The following is a 13577-nucleotide window of genomic DNA, read 5'->3' on the forward strand; positions in this document are numbered from 1 at the left end:
AATTACATGCTGTTAAGACAGCATGTCTGTAAATGCTTGCTGATATGTGTTGGGGTTTTCCATATAGTATGTCCTTTATTTGTCAGAGCTTCTTAGGTAGGTCCTGTTGTCCCCAGCAAAGGGGGTGATTGGACTTAGGGAGGTTACATGTCTTAGTTAAGATCTCCTAATTAGTGTTTTGAAAATTATATTCTGGCCTGACCTGTGGTGGCGCAGTGGATAAAGCGTCGACCTGGAAATGCTGAGGTCGCCGGTTCGAAACCCTGGGCTTGCCTGGTCAAGGCACATATGGGAGTTGATGCTTCCAGCTCCTCCCCCCTTCTCTCTGTCTCTCTCTCCTCTCTCTCCCTCTCTCTCTCCTCTCTAAAAATGAATAAATAAAAAAAAAATTAAAAAAAAAATAAATAAATAAAAAATTGTCTTAAAAAAAAAAAAAAAAAAAAAAAAAAAAAAAGAAAATTATATTCTGAAGCCTGGTATTTTGGTTATTTAATCTCATATTTTAATGAAGCATTAATGTTTGTACTATTAATAAAAGTATAAAATTTAGTTATTTAAAATTTTATTTTCAGTTCAACCTGATTATATTCCTTTTTATACATGTTTATAACACACAGATTATATTGGCAAAAATGCATGAGATTCATATATAATAAATATACATATACTGGGGATGCTTTTTTAATGGAAGAAGAAACAGATCAAAAAGTCTGAGAACATATAAAGCAGATGTTCTGGAAGTTGGATGGTGATGAAAAGGAAAGCCAGGTAGAAGGGTATCATTGGGATTGAGACAAGAGATACTGTCTGACTGGTGGTAGCACAGTAGATGGAGCATTGGCTCAGGACAGATCAGAGTTTGCTGGTTTGAACGCAGGCTTCTTGACCTGAGTGAAATAATCTCAAGGTTGCTGGCTTAAGCCCAAAGGTGACTGGCATGAGTAAGGGGTCAGTGGCTCAGCAAAAGCCCCTCCCCCCTGCCCCCTAGTCGAAGTACATATGAGAAGCAATCAATGAACAACAAAAGTGAAGCAACTATGAGTTGATCCTTCTTATCTCTATCCTCCCCCCTTTCTCTCTTCCTTCTTCTCTCTCTAAAAATAATAAAAATATATATTAAGAAAAACATACCTTGGGTGTTGTTCTAAAAAAAAAAAAAGAGATGCTGAGGGCCTTGAGTAGGGTACCAATAGTAAGAATGGGAGGAACTGGAGAAGTATGAGATATTGAAGCAGATTCGCTTTGAAAACTGAGAAGGAATCAAGGAGAATCTTAATTTGGTCACAAGATTGAGGAGGGAAGACTAGACTGTGAGATCTCTGAAGTCTAAATTTAGAAGGTTTTTCTGTCTGGATTTGGGAGAGGTAAGAAAGAAGGAGAAAACTTGGATAAGTCCTAGTATCCTGGCTAGGTGACTGGATGGATGGATGTGTACTACAGTTCACCAAAAAAAAAAAAAAAAAAAAAAAAACCTCAAGGGAAAAAAAGAGTTTGGGACCTGTTTTGGTCGAATGGCCTGTGACAGTTAATTGGAGATATCAAACAAGAAGATGGATGTATGGGTCCACAACAAGAAGTAGTAGTTTGGACTGGCCATTCTGACTTTAGAGTTAAGACCATTATCATACTGCAGTTGCTCATGGAGAATGTACAGTAAGAAGTGAAGAGGACTAAGAATGGAATTAGGTGAAGACAAGCATGTTTGAGGATGAGAGAGAAATGGAAGTTACAAGAGAGAAGTCGCTGAAGCCAAATTCTGGAAGCTATAGAGAAAACGAAATCAGGAAAGGAGGGTTGACAGGGAAAGGATGTAGCATAAGGCATTTGTAGACAGAAAAGTTAAAAGCTGTATTTCTGGTTGACCAGAGGCCAATTCTGCAGTCAAACAAGGTTAAATTAAAATTAAGTACCACATCAGCACAGGGAAAAGCCACATATTTCTCAGACTTGGATGCCACAATTACTTTGGCAACGACAGGGATTTGCTGCTAAATTTGTTTTCCCTAGAAAATCTGTCACTATCTATCAAACAACCATCACCACACATTTATTAATACGGCTACTCATTCATCCTTCCAAAGGTTTATTGATTATCACCTTAATGTGCCAAGCCCTGCACTCGGTTCTGGAATAGAAAAGTAAATAAGATCACATTAATTTACATATGTGACAAAACAAATGGTATATATGACAAGTATACTGCCTAGTAGCAATATCCATTTCCTGGTTCAACTGCACCATAGTTACATAAGATATAATCATTGGGGTAAACTGGGTGAAGGGTATATATGGGTGATGTTTCTAAACTAGTTTTACAACTTTTTGTGAATCTAAAATTATTTCAAAATAAAAAGTTATTAGAAAGGGCATAAGAAACAGCCCCTGACTTTCGAGCACTCATTCAGGAGTACAGGGAGATTCAAAGATAAAAAAAGCAATGATGGTAAGTGTTATGCTATGGGCAGGGCTGCATGATAGGGTAGCCAGTCCCCCGGGGTGGCAGCTGGAGCGACTACACAATAAGGAGAGAGGAAGACAGAGTTGGATGGATGCATGCCTTCTTCTGAGGGCTCAGAAGGTGAGAGCAATGCCTTATAAAACAAACTTTCGTAGGTCCTCTCATTTTATGTTTGCAATAACACCTGACGTAGTATCATCCTCATTTCACAGAAGAGGGAATGCCTCACTCAGTGCCCTCCCGCAATCTCTCCATGCTCACACAGGGGCAGCTTAGAAACCACAGTGCAGGTTTTTCTGGTCCTAAAATGAACCTGCTGGACTTACTCAGGTGGTAACTTATGATCCTGTTCAGTGTCCACCTGACTCTTCCCATTGTTTTCTCTGGTGGCTCTGAGCAGAGTAAAGGTATTTTAAGGCTGGGCTTGGGAGGGAGCCATGACTGAAGGACATGCCATGTCATTCAAGACTTGGAGAGGTAACTTAATTAGTATGAGTACCACCCCCCAATTAGGAAATACTCAGAAAAACAAATTTAAATCCTGAACCAAAATACTTAAAAATCTTCTGATTTGGAGGGAGAAAGAAGCAGTGGTGCTTGGCCCAGGGCGTGCTGGGCTGGGGAGGGTGCTGCACATCCCACCTCTGGGGCGATGTAGTCAGGGGTCCCGCAGAAAGTATTGGTCTTGGCATCTCCTAAAATGTTCTCCTTGCACATCCCAAAGTCCGCTATTTTGATATGTCCATCTTTGTCTAACAGGATATTATCCAGCTTCAGGTCCCTGAAAAACAGAAGCAAAGAAAAATCTCACTTTAATAATTACAATTTTGTTCAAAGAGAATTGCCATGCAAGAGTGGCCTCCTGCTCTGATAGGGCAGCCCTTCCTTGTATGCACCATCTGGAGGAGAGAGTCCCTGAGCGAATGCCAGCCTATGCTGTAAGCACCTCAGCTCATACTGACCATCCCTGCTGTCATCAACAGTCAGCGTGGGACGTCACTTAACCCTACTGATGACGCTGGGTCAGCCTTGTGAACATTTGCTTCAGAAGAGCACACAGACATGTTCTCCTGGGTCCTTTCACGGTCTTGCATATTCCCTTTATGTCAGGTGTTCAACTGTCCCCCTCACTGCACTGCTGATCTGGCCTCCAGCACGTCGGCCAGCTGCCCATCTAACTCCTTTCTTTTTATAAATTTACTTTCCCCCTTAATCTGTAGTGAGTCAGAAGCCAGGCAGCCAAGCTAAACAAATGTCAATTATGTTTTGAGAACAGAAGTAAAAAAATTGAAGTACAACAGCTGTCATGAAAGAAGGATGTGAAGTGATGCATACAATGGAGAAATTCTGGACATTCCTTCACAAAAGAGGGTACACGTGGTGTTCTGTGCACTTCTACAAGGTGTAGGTTCACGGGGTTTCGTCCGTGCATTTGAGTGTTCAAGGGAGAGCTCCCCTCCTCCCCCACCCAAAAAGAGAACATTCAGTCAACATTTCAAAGGGGCCCAAAGTAAATACAGGCAAAAATAAGAGACACAGGAGACAGAATCGAGAAAGTAACAAAATAGCAAAGAGGAAACAGAGTATTTGAAGGGAATGAGAAGAATGGAGGTGAGAAGATTAAGACTAAGACCTGAAATAAAAAACACAATAAGATCAGAACCGTATTACTTTTGAGACTGGAATTTCTTACTTGGTTGTTATTAAGTCATCATCTGTGTTATCACTATGGGCAGAAAGTCTGGGTGTGAAACTTTCTGCCGCAAATACACCGTGCCCATTTAATGGCACTAAAAGTGCAACGAATATGTTAATCAGATCAGGAAATACAGATATCTCAGTATTTGTCCCCAAAGGGTAAAATTTACCTGTAGACAATGCCTTTGGAATGAAGAAACTGCAGACCAAGAATTATTTCAGCAGCATAAAACCTGAGGGAAGGAAAGTCAGGGTTCACCACAAATGCTTTCACAGAACAGAATAAAACCCCCATTTAATCTAGGGAGTGCTCTCCGTGTACACACATATGCTGTTTCATCCTAATGAAGGGACAGTTCCCTCCCTGAGGGGAAGAAGCAGAGCGGCTTCCTAAGTTAGTCCCACTTGCACTGGTGCTCATTCTTATATTTTAAACTACAGTGTTCAAGCTGTCATTTTTTTCAAATAAAATATACACAAAAATGAAATGTGATTGTATAGTACAATGGGAAAATAGTTCTCCCTTTTATTTTAAACTCTGCTTGAGCCCTGAGACCTGTTTGCAGGGCCATTCTAAATAGAATTGGCTTGTTCACGTGTAAGAAATGCAGCCTGAGAGGGGAGATGGAGGGTGATGTGGGACTCTTCATTTTCAGGGACAGACTGAAGGAAATGAATTTGCATGATCACTTGTGGGATTAAAGCGAGGGATAAGGGAGAACTGTTTATTTGCTGGGTCTCAGGCAAGAAAGCACACACTTCCCCCCGGGAGGCACTTGAAGACACTAGATAGCATGTGTCTGATGGTTTCGTGCTTTACCGAGCGGGAAAGGGTGTTGGACTGAGCAAATCCTATCTAGCACACAAAAAAAGCCCGATTGCTTCTGTGCTGTGGATATCCCACACAGTTATCTCTGGGCAGTTTGCTGATGGCTCCTGGAGGCACTGAGATCAGTGGGTGCGTCCCGCTGGATCTCACAAAACAGCTGTTTCACTGTGGCTTCTGCAGGAGCTGGGGCACAGGTCCATCATTCAACCAGCTCAAATTCAAAGTGTTCATTAGGGCAGAGTGAAAGATTATTGAAGAAATAAAACCAGTCTGTACCTATCATTTTTAAATGGGCCTTTGGTATCACTTTTTTGTTGTTTTTAAATGTCACAGAGGTTTTACCATTTAGGAAAGGTAAACACTCAGGGGGCAGCAGGGGGGAAAAGTGCCAGGTGGTCCCAGCTGCAATGCCCCCAGGGAGATGCAGCCTGTTCTACTTGCCCTGTGTTTCGGGTTGCCCAAGAAGGTGAAGACTTATTCTCAGACTCAGTGCCCCTCCCAGTTTCTTAATTCTCACACCCTGGAGCACATGCTCTATGGCAGGGGTCGGGAACCTATGGCTTGCGGGCCAGATGTGGCTCTTTCGATGGCTGCATCTGGCTCACAGACAAATCTTTAATAAAAAAAATAATAACGTTAAAAATATAAAACATTCTCATATATTACAATCCATTCATTTCCTACCGCTCATGTTAATGGTTGTGGGTGGCTGGAGCCAATCACAGCTGTCCTCCGGGACAACACCAAATTTTTATTGGATAATGCCTAATGTACACGGGTCGTTGTATGGCTCTCATGGAATTACATTTTAAAATATGTGGCGTTCATGGCTCTCTCAGCCAAAAAGGTTCCCGACCCCTGCTCTATGGCTTTGATGTTGACCTTCCTGTAAAGGTCTCGGCTGAAGCTTTTTCCTGTGACCACCTTTAAGGTCTGTGCTCCATCTGACTGCTTTCTTTTCAAAGGGCAAACATTTTCTTCCATGTTCAGATCACTTAGAAGCCTGAGGAACTAAATAGTTGATTTCAAAACACTGAGAAATTAAAACTGACAAGAATATAAGTTTCACAAACTGGAAGCATGGTTGCCTTGTGTGATATGTTCTCAGGGGTTACCTTGCCCTGAGCGTACTGGGTGGGGAAAACATATGCCACAGGAAAAAGCTTTTTGTGGGCACTGTGGGGACACAGTAACTACTAAAAACAATGGAAAACCCCAAGCCCATCAAAGGGCTCTTACGTTGCTCTTGAAAGGTCAAACTTGTGGCAGCTTTGGATGTGGTACATTAAGTCTCCTCCATTCAGATATTCCATCACAAAAAAGAGGTTTTCCTGGGGTAAAATAGAAACAGTGCCAACATTAAGCTTCCTTAAAAAAGAGAACACAAACATTACTTTTTAAATAAATTTAGATGATTTCACAAGAATGAATTCTGCCTCAAGATCACTTATAATAGGATTGTTAAAATAATTTAGCCGATCTGCAGCATTTCTCCCCAGAAGCCTGGGAGCCTGTAGTACACTTACTAGGATGCTCATACGCTAGGATTCATATGGGGCACAGTGCGAGTGAGGGTCCAGCTGAACCTGCCGCCGACTGGGATGGTGCTGGGCACTTATGAGTGCTGATGGTATACCTCTGAAATTGACAGTGTGTAGGAGGGTAGAGGAAACACAAATGGGGGCTCTGACTTTATGACTCCAGGGGCAGAGTGACATTCCATTCATTCAACACTCAGTAAATAGTTCCGAACATAATTTACAGGCGTGGCCCTGTGGGAAGCATGAGTGTGGAGATGCTCACTGCTGCTTCATCCATCAAAGAGACGAGTCCCAGTCCTGCCTTCAAGTAGCTTACCATCCAGTGTAGCCTTATTTCTCTGCAGTGCAGGCTTTGCTTGTGGCAAGCCACAGCTTAAGAGTATGTTGTTCCTAGTAGAGAACTCTGTGCATGTTATTAGTGATGGGTACCTTGAGTGACAACCATCAAAGGCAAGGCTGAGGTCTGCAGGTGTGGTCAGAGTTTCAGAGGGAGCCACGGTTCCAGGAAGCCTGAGCTCCACCTACTATGTGAGATACTATGTCCTCAGTAAAGTATACTCACAGCTCTTTGAGTGCCCTGAATTTTTAGTACTCATGAACCACAGAATTAGTAATCTATAAAGTGTAGAGACAAGTGGCGTGTCTGTGCATAAATTTGCACGTGAAAACCTCACCTGGGTGATTTTTTAACAGAATTAACCTTTAAGTTTTGATGTCAAACTAACTGTGGCCTCGGGGCATCCAGGTGCCCGTAGACCCAGCATTCTGGTCTGATGGTGACACACGCGGCCAGTTACACATTCCACAGAACTGAGCAAGCCCAGCACTGCGGCAGTCATCTCAATAGGGTAAAGGTAAACGTCACCCTGCTTTTTCCAAACCCGACCTTAGATGGGAGGCCACCAGAGCTCACTCGTTTTCTTGTGTGCAGGCCAAGATTCTCTGCTGACATAAATCCAAATGTCGATATTTCAAACATACTTTGAGATTGATCATTTGCCTCCTCGGCACACACCTGCTTTGTCATTAGCACATGTCCCTTCAAGCTGTTGTTAACAGTGCCATGTGAACAGCTTCTACTGTTACATTTTACCCAAAACTGCGATGGCCTGTACACACACAGTGGTGGGGTTGCCTAAGTATTTAGGAGAATAAAGGGTATAAAAGCTTAAAGTGAAACTATTTATAACAGTGCTCAGAAGAAAGATTCCCTTTAAGTGTTAGGATGTTTACAAATTCCTGTGAAGTCTGCAATTTCAGAACTTACAAATTGTCAGTTTGAACTAGGAGGAAATGGGGGAAGGCTACTTGAGGCAAAAGGTCAACACTCCCTTGTACCCACCCCTGGTTCTGTGGTTCCATCAGTCCTCAGGTCTAAATCGGATTCTCACTTGAGAGGGGGACGGACTGTGCAGATAAAGAGTATCTAAGAAATCGTGGGGCTCGGTCAGTGTTTACTACCACCAGCATTCCAAGAAGACCACACTGATGTAGTAATGGACATTTATAGCATGTTGGATGCCACATCTAATCCTCCTAAAAGATGTTATGGCTCTACAATAAATATCTTAAAACAATCTGCTCTAGTTCTCATCTTTACATTAAACTGGAGGTTGTCTTTGGGTATTTATGATGACATTTTGCTTCAGTTTAAGCCTTTGATTTGCATCAATACCAGCTTAACCACGGATTTTCTAAAGGGGGATAGGAGCATTCCATGCCTGGAAGTGCAGACTGAGGGGGCAGGACAGGGAGACTTGTTATTCCTCTATGGTGCTGTTTCAAAAATCTTTGTCCTCTTCTAGGGGGTTCTGATAGCTGTTTGGAAGTCTCGGGTATCTACTCATCAAGAGATCTGTTGGGTCCACTCTGGGCCCAATGAGATGACTCTGTGATGAAATTAGCACAAACAAATGTACATACAATACCATGCAGTCCTGGGGTTCGAGTTTTGAGTATTGCATTTTGTAGGATGGAAAAACCTTTTCAAAGTTGAATCTCCAAATCCCAGTCATGAAAAGCAAATACAAATAGAATAACCTCAAACTTTCCTAAATGGCTGGGAAGGGAGTGCTGAGAGCTGAAGGTGATCTGCCACTGACCTGGAACTCTACAGGTCCATTGTCAAGAAGAAAAAAGAAAAGTCTTCCCACTGGAGAAATTCTGGATTGGGTGGGATAGGACCAAACCTGGAAGAACTTGACTCAGGGTGATTGTTAAGACCATATTATGCTCTTACTCCTCTATGCTTGGCCTTGAAGAAGTTACTTAGCCTCTCCAGAGCCTTGTATTCTTTATTTGTGCAATGGGAGGAATAATTTTCCCACCTCACTGGGGTTGTTGTTGAGTATTACATGGGATGATATATGCGGAAGGCTGGCTCGGGGGTGGCACCGAGCATCCACAAAATAGCTGGTAGATGTTCTAATTATAGAAAACAATTTAAAAGCCGGTCAAAAAATGGAAAATTAAAAAAAAATTACAGCAGCTCCTTCCCAGAGAAAGAAATGTCACAGTCCTGTGGCTCTTGAAACAAAGAGGAAAACAGGCTCTCGGATCCCTTCCAGTCTGTTCTTTCTGCTCTGATCTTGAGCTGAGAGAAAATGCAAATCAGGCTAGCAAGGGGGAAACGCGGTCTCCCGGGTTTGGAACCCACATCTCATGAGTACGGCCCTCTCTTCTTTAGGCCTATCACACTCTAACTGAGCCTAATGATTTTTGGGGGGAGTGAAACTGACATAGTGATGGGTGTTGGGGGATGGGATGCTCCAAATCTGCCCTAGACTGAGAACTTGTCAACAGTGTTGACACAGCATTTGCGGAGTGGAAACTCCTGTCTCTGTTCTGTCACTAACTAGCCCGTGGTCAGGTAAATCACACCATTCCTGGACCTCAGTCTCAACTTCCGAGGAATGAGATGTACTGACTGCATTCCCCTTTACCAACCTAAAGACTCCCTGATTTTTACCACTTAATTTTTCCTCCTTTATCTAGTGGGAAGAGATCAAATTAACAAACTATGACCATTGAGCACCTAAAAAGGCTTAGTAGTACTTCCTATATGATAAAATAAATATTAGTAAGAAGACTTATGCTTGCAAAATTCTTAAAATCTTTGTCTAGAGACAATGCATATTTGAAGTAAAATTAAAGAAACAGTGATGAGCCCTGCCTTTGAAACTTCCTCAAAAGAGGTAAGCATTACGGCTGGGTCCATGACCCACCATAACACCCAAAAGGAGGTCATAAAATAGAAGTCAGAGGGTCTCCTCCCATTTAAGTAGTCTCCTGGTTATGCTAATGGAGATTGGCTATTGGTTGGGGGCAAATTCATCTGTGCTCCAAGGGTCCTGATTCATTTAACATTTGAATTAATCCAATCATAGGCCAAGGGCTAAAAAGCAGAATGGGTTAGAACAGATTGTGGTTTAGCACTCTTTTGAGTAGACAACAAGAGTTGCAGGAAAATAATTTCTTGATTGGGTTTTGTATTTTGTTTCTGAATCTTGCATCTTATTTTTTTTTAGAAGGAATGCCAGCAGGCCTGTTGGGAGAAGAGTTGTCTCTGATTTTGAAAAAGAATTGAAACATTGGAATAGAACTCAGCCTTTAGGATCCTGGCACAAATCCAAGCATTTGGTAAGTTTTTCCACTCTGCCTACCTAGTAGCTCCTTGGAAAAATGAATTTTTAAATAGGACAGTCACCTTACTTAGCCAGTTTCATGCAGGAGGAAATGCACTAGGGTTCTTGCAACCTCTGTTGTTAACTCAAATGGACTGATCTGTCAAATGAGTGTTCCTATCCCTTCATGTTCTTCTGAGTGAGTTCTGTGAGAGCTCTTCCTTCATCTATTGATCTTATTAATAAAATAAAACACTGAGCATATTTCCATCCTGCTGGTGAAGTGAGTTTTAGTTGGGGTTTGACAGTACAATTACATTAAGGCCACTGGAAGAAGTGATTCATTGACTAAAACTGAAGAACCTCTGGCTAACAAGAAAGCATTTGGTTTATCACTCCATAACATTTATTTATCTATCAGCTCTCCAGTTTACAAATATACCTATGGCATGTACTGCGCTCTGTATGCCAGAACATAAAAGAAGAGTAACAGCTTTGCTGTGATTTTCTGACAACTGAAGCAAATAACCAGTACTGATATTCTGTAGATAAATGGGTTTTCAAAGCACTGTGGCAATATTTTTGGGAGCTTTAAAAAATGGTATGTATTATAGTCTTGCAAGAATCATCTATCTATCTATCTATCTATCTATCTATCTATCTATCTATCTATCTATCTATCTATCTACATATATATGTAGAGAGATAGAGAGAGAGATAGAAAGAGACAGAGGGTGAGATAGTGAGAGAGAGAGAGTACTTTGAAGTTTTAAGAATTCATAATAGCCTAGTGTTTTTGCAAAGAATTCCATGTACAAAGTACTGAATTTTCCAGTTTCCACAAATACCTTTCATTATTTGGTTGAAAAAACTGCATAGCTAGTTCTCCTAAATTCTTATAAAAATATGGGATCACTTTAGGGGGACTCTAAATTCCTTTCTATTAATTTTCTTTGTGAAATATCTACATGAAATTTTGCTGTAAAGGTGATTTGTACTGGTAAAATGAAGAAAGGGATGTAATTACTGTATACAAAAATGGAATATTTAAATAGTTTGCTAGTCTAAGAACTAAAAAAATTTTTTTCAGATAACATATGCACTAATTTTAATGGTTTTCAAGGCCAAATCTTATAAATAATTTGATCTAAATTTAACAAAGACATTGCCTTGGATTCTCTACCTTTGTGACTCTCAATAGTTTTACTCACACAGTTGATGGACTGAGTCTGAACTAGTGTTAGAAATAGAGGTGGGGTCCCCTTCATAAAGGTTTACATCTTTACCTATTGCTTACCCCCCCCAAAACAAAGTTTTAGTTGACAATTACAATCTGTCAGAGCTGCTTTTTTGGATATCTTAAGCAATGTGGTCATGAGGACACAAAGGGACTTCCTTTCTGGAAATGGACCATAGAGCCGGTGTCAGGGCAGCCCAGGCTGTGTGCTTAGAAGGAGCAAGCAGGTGGGGTAGAGTTTGCGTCTACTTACTCTGGGCTTTGTTTTTTGTTCTTTCAGGTGTAGGGTTATATTGTTTATTTGAGTTTTTGTTTTCTTCTTAAGTTATGCTTATAATGCTATGAACTTCCCTCTTAGGTTTGCTTTCTCTGTGTCCCATAGATTTTGGGTTGTTGTGTGCTCATTTTCATTTGAGTCCTGGTAATTTTTTATTTCTTCCTTGAGCTCACTGTTGATCTATTCATTTTGCTTAATAACATGTTATTTAGCCTTCATGTGTTTGAATGTTTTTCAGTTTTTTTATTGTACTTGATACCTAGTTTTATACTATTGTAGACAGGGATGCTGCTTGATATTATTTTAATCTTGAATTTGTTAAGACTTATTTTTTGTCCTAACATGTAGTCTATCTTTGAGAATGTTCTATATGCAGTTGAGAAGAATGTACAGTAGTACCTTGAAATACGAGCAGACCAACATACAATTTATTTTTTATTTTTTATTTTATTTTATTTATTTATTTATTTATTTATTTATTTATTTATTTATTTATTTTTTAAGATACGAGCTGTGACTCGGTCCCTATTTTTGTCGAGATCTGAGTGAAATTCCAAGATACGAGTCATGATTCGGGAAGCTGCCGCTAGTTTGCGTGTTGGAGCATGGGTCCAGTATCGGCAGCACACCACCAGCGTCTCATTCTTTCTCACGTGTTACCTGCAGAATCAAGTCGAATCTCGTGCACTGTACTGATTCTTGCAGCATCATTTTTGCATTTTTTACTAACTTTTTTTGTGTGCTATCATGGGGCTATAGAAAGGGAGTGTAAAGGACAGTGGTAAGAAGAAGAAGAGAATGATGTTGATAGAAGTAAAGCAAGAAATAATAGAAAAACATGAGTGTGGTGTATGAGTGATTGAACTGGCAAGGCTGTATAACCACAATACATCTACAATTTGTACCATCCTTAAACAAAAGGATGCTATCAAAAGTGCAAATCCAGTGAAAGGAACTATAATTCTGTCCCAATTAAGGATAAATATCCATGAAGAAATGGAGAAGCTCCTGCTGGTGTGGCTAAAGAGAAAGAGCTGGCAGGAGATACAGTGACGGATACTGTAATATGTGAAAAGGCACGTATTATTTATGGCGACTTGAAGAAGAAAGAACCATCAACCTCAAAAGAGGCAGCAGAAGATACGTTTAAGGCAAGTCAGGGCTGGTTTGAAAATTTCAAGAAGAGATCTGGCATCCACTCGGTTGTGAGGCATGGCAGCTGAGGAGTACATTGCATGTTTTGCTGCGCTATTGCAAAGGAAGGCTACGTCCCTCAACAAGTGTTCAACTGTGAGAAACAGGATTGTTTTGGAAAAAAATGCCCTGGAGGACTTTCATCACTGCAGAGGAGAAGAAGCTGCCAGGCCATAAACCTATGAAGAACCGTCTGACCCTTGCATTGTGTGCAAATGCTAGCAGTGACTGTAAAGTAAAGCCACTGCTAGTGTATCATTCCAAAAATCCTCGAGCCTTTAAGACCCACATGATTCTTAAAGAAAAACTATAGGTTATGTGGCACACCAATGCTAGGGAATGGGTTATGTGGCAGTTTTTTATTGAATGGGTAAATCTTGTCTCTGGTCCTGCAGTGAAGAAATATCTTCAAGAGAATAAACTCCTGATGAAAGCATTACTAATCCTTGAAATGCTCCAGCCCACCCACCTGATCTTGAAGATGACATTCTCAATGAGCTCGAATTCGTAAAAGTCCTTTACCTCCCACCCAATATGACTTCAATCTTGCAACCTATGGATCAGCAGGTCATTTCCAACTTTAAAAAGCTTTACACAAAGCACTTGTTCCGCTGCTGCTTTGAGGTGACTGAGAATACAAATCTAACCCTTCGAGGGTTTTTGAAAGATTACTACAACATCGTGATATGTTTATACATTATTGACTTGGCATGGCAAAAG

At 40.9% G+C, this 13577-nt stretch overlaps 1 protein-coding gene across 4 annotated transcripts in view; it reads right to left on the reverse strand.

Moving 5' to 3' along the window:
• PRKCQ (protein kinase C theta) overlaps positions 1 to 13577 on the reverse strand; it is a 135576-nt gene that overhangs the window by 14350 nt on the left and 107649 nt on the right. For all 4 annotated transcript variants that reach the window (XM_066385321.1, XM_066385322.1, XM_066385319.1 and 1 more), the window contains 3 exons: positions 6225 to 6316; positions 4327 to 4389; positions 3101 to 3239 (listed from right to left, as the gene is read on the reverse strand). In XM_066385321.1, the coding sequence (XP_066241418.1) occupies positions 3101 to 3239; positions 4327 to 4389; positions 6225 to 6316 (294 nt within the window). The remainder of the gene's footprint in view (positions 1 to 3100; positions 3240 to 4326; positions 4390 to 6224; positions 6317 to 13577) is intronic.

The sequence above is a fragment of the Saccopteryx leptura genome, chromosome 5 (genome assembly GCF_036850995.1).
Source record: "Saccopteryx leptura isolate mSacLep1 chromosome 5, mSacLep1_pri_phased_curated, whole genome shotgun sequence".
In the NCBI taxonomy this organism is placed as follows: Eukaryota; Metazoa; Chordata; class Mammalia; order Chiroptera; family Emballonuridae; genus Saccopteryx; species Saccopteryx leptura.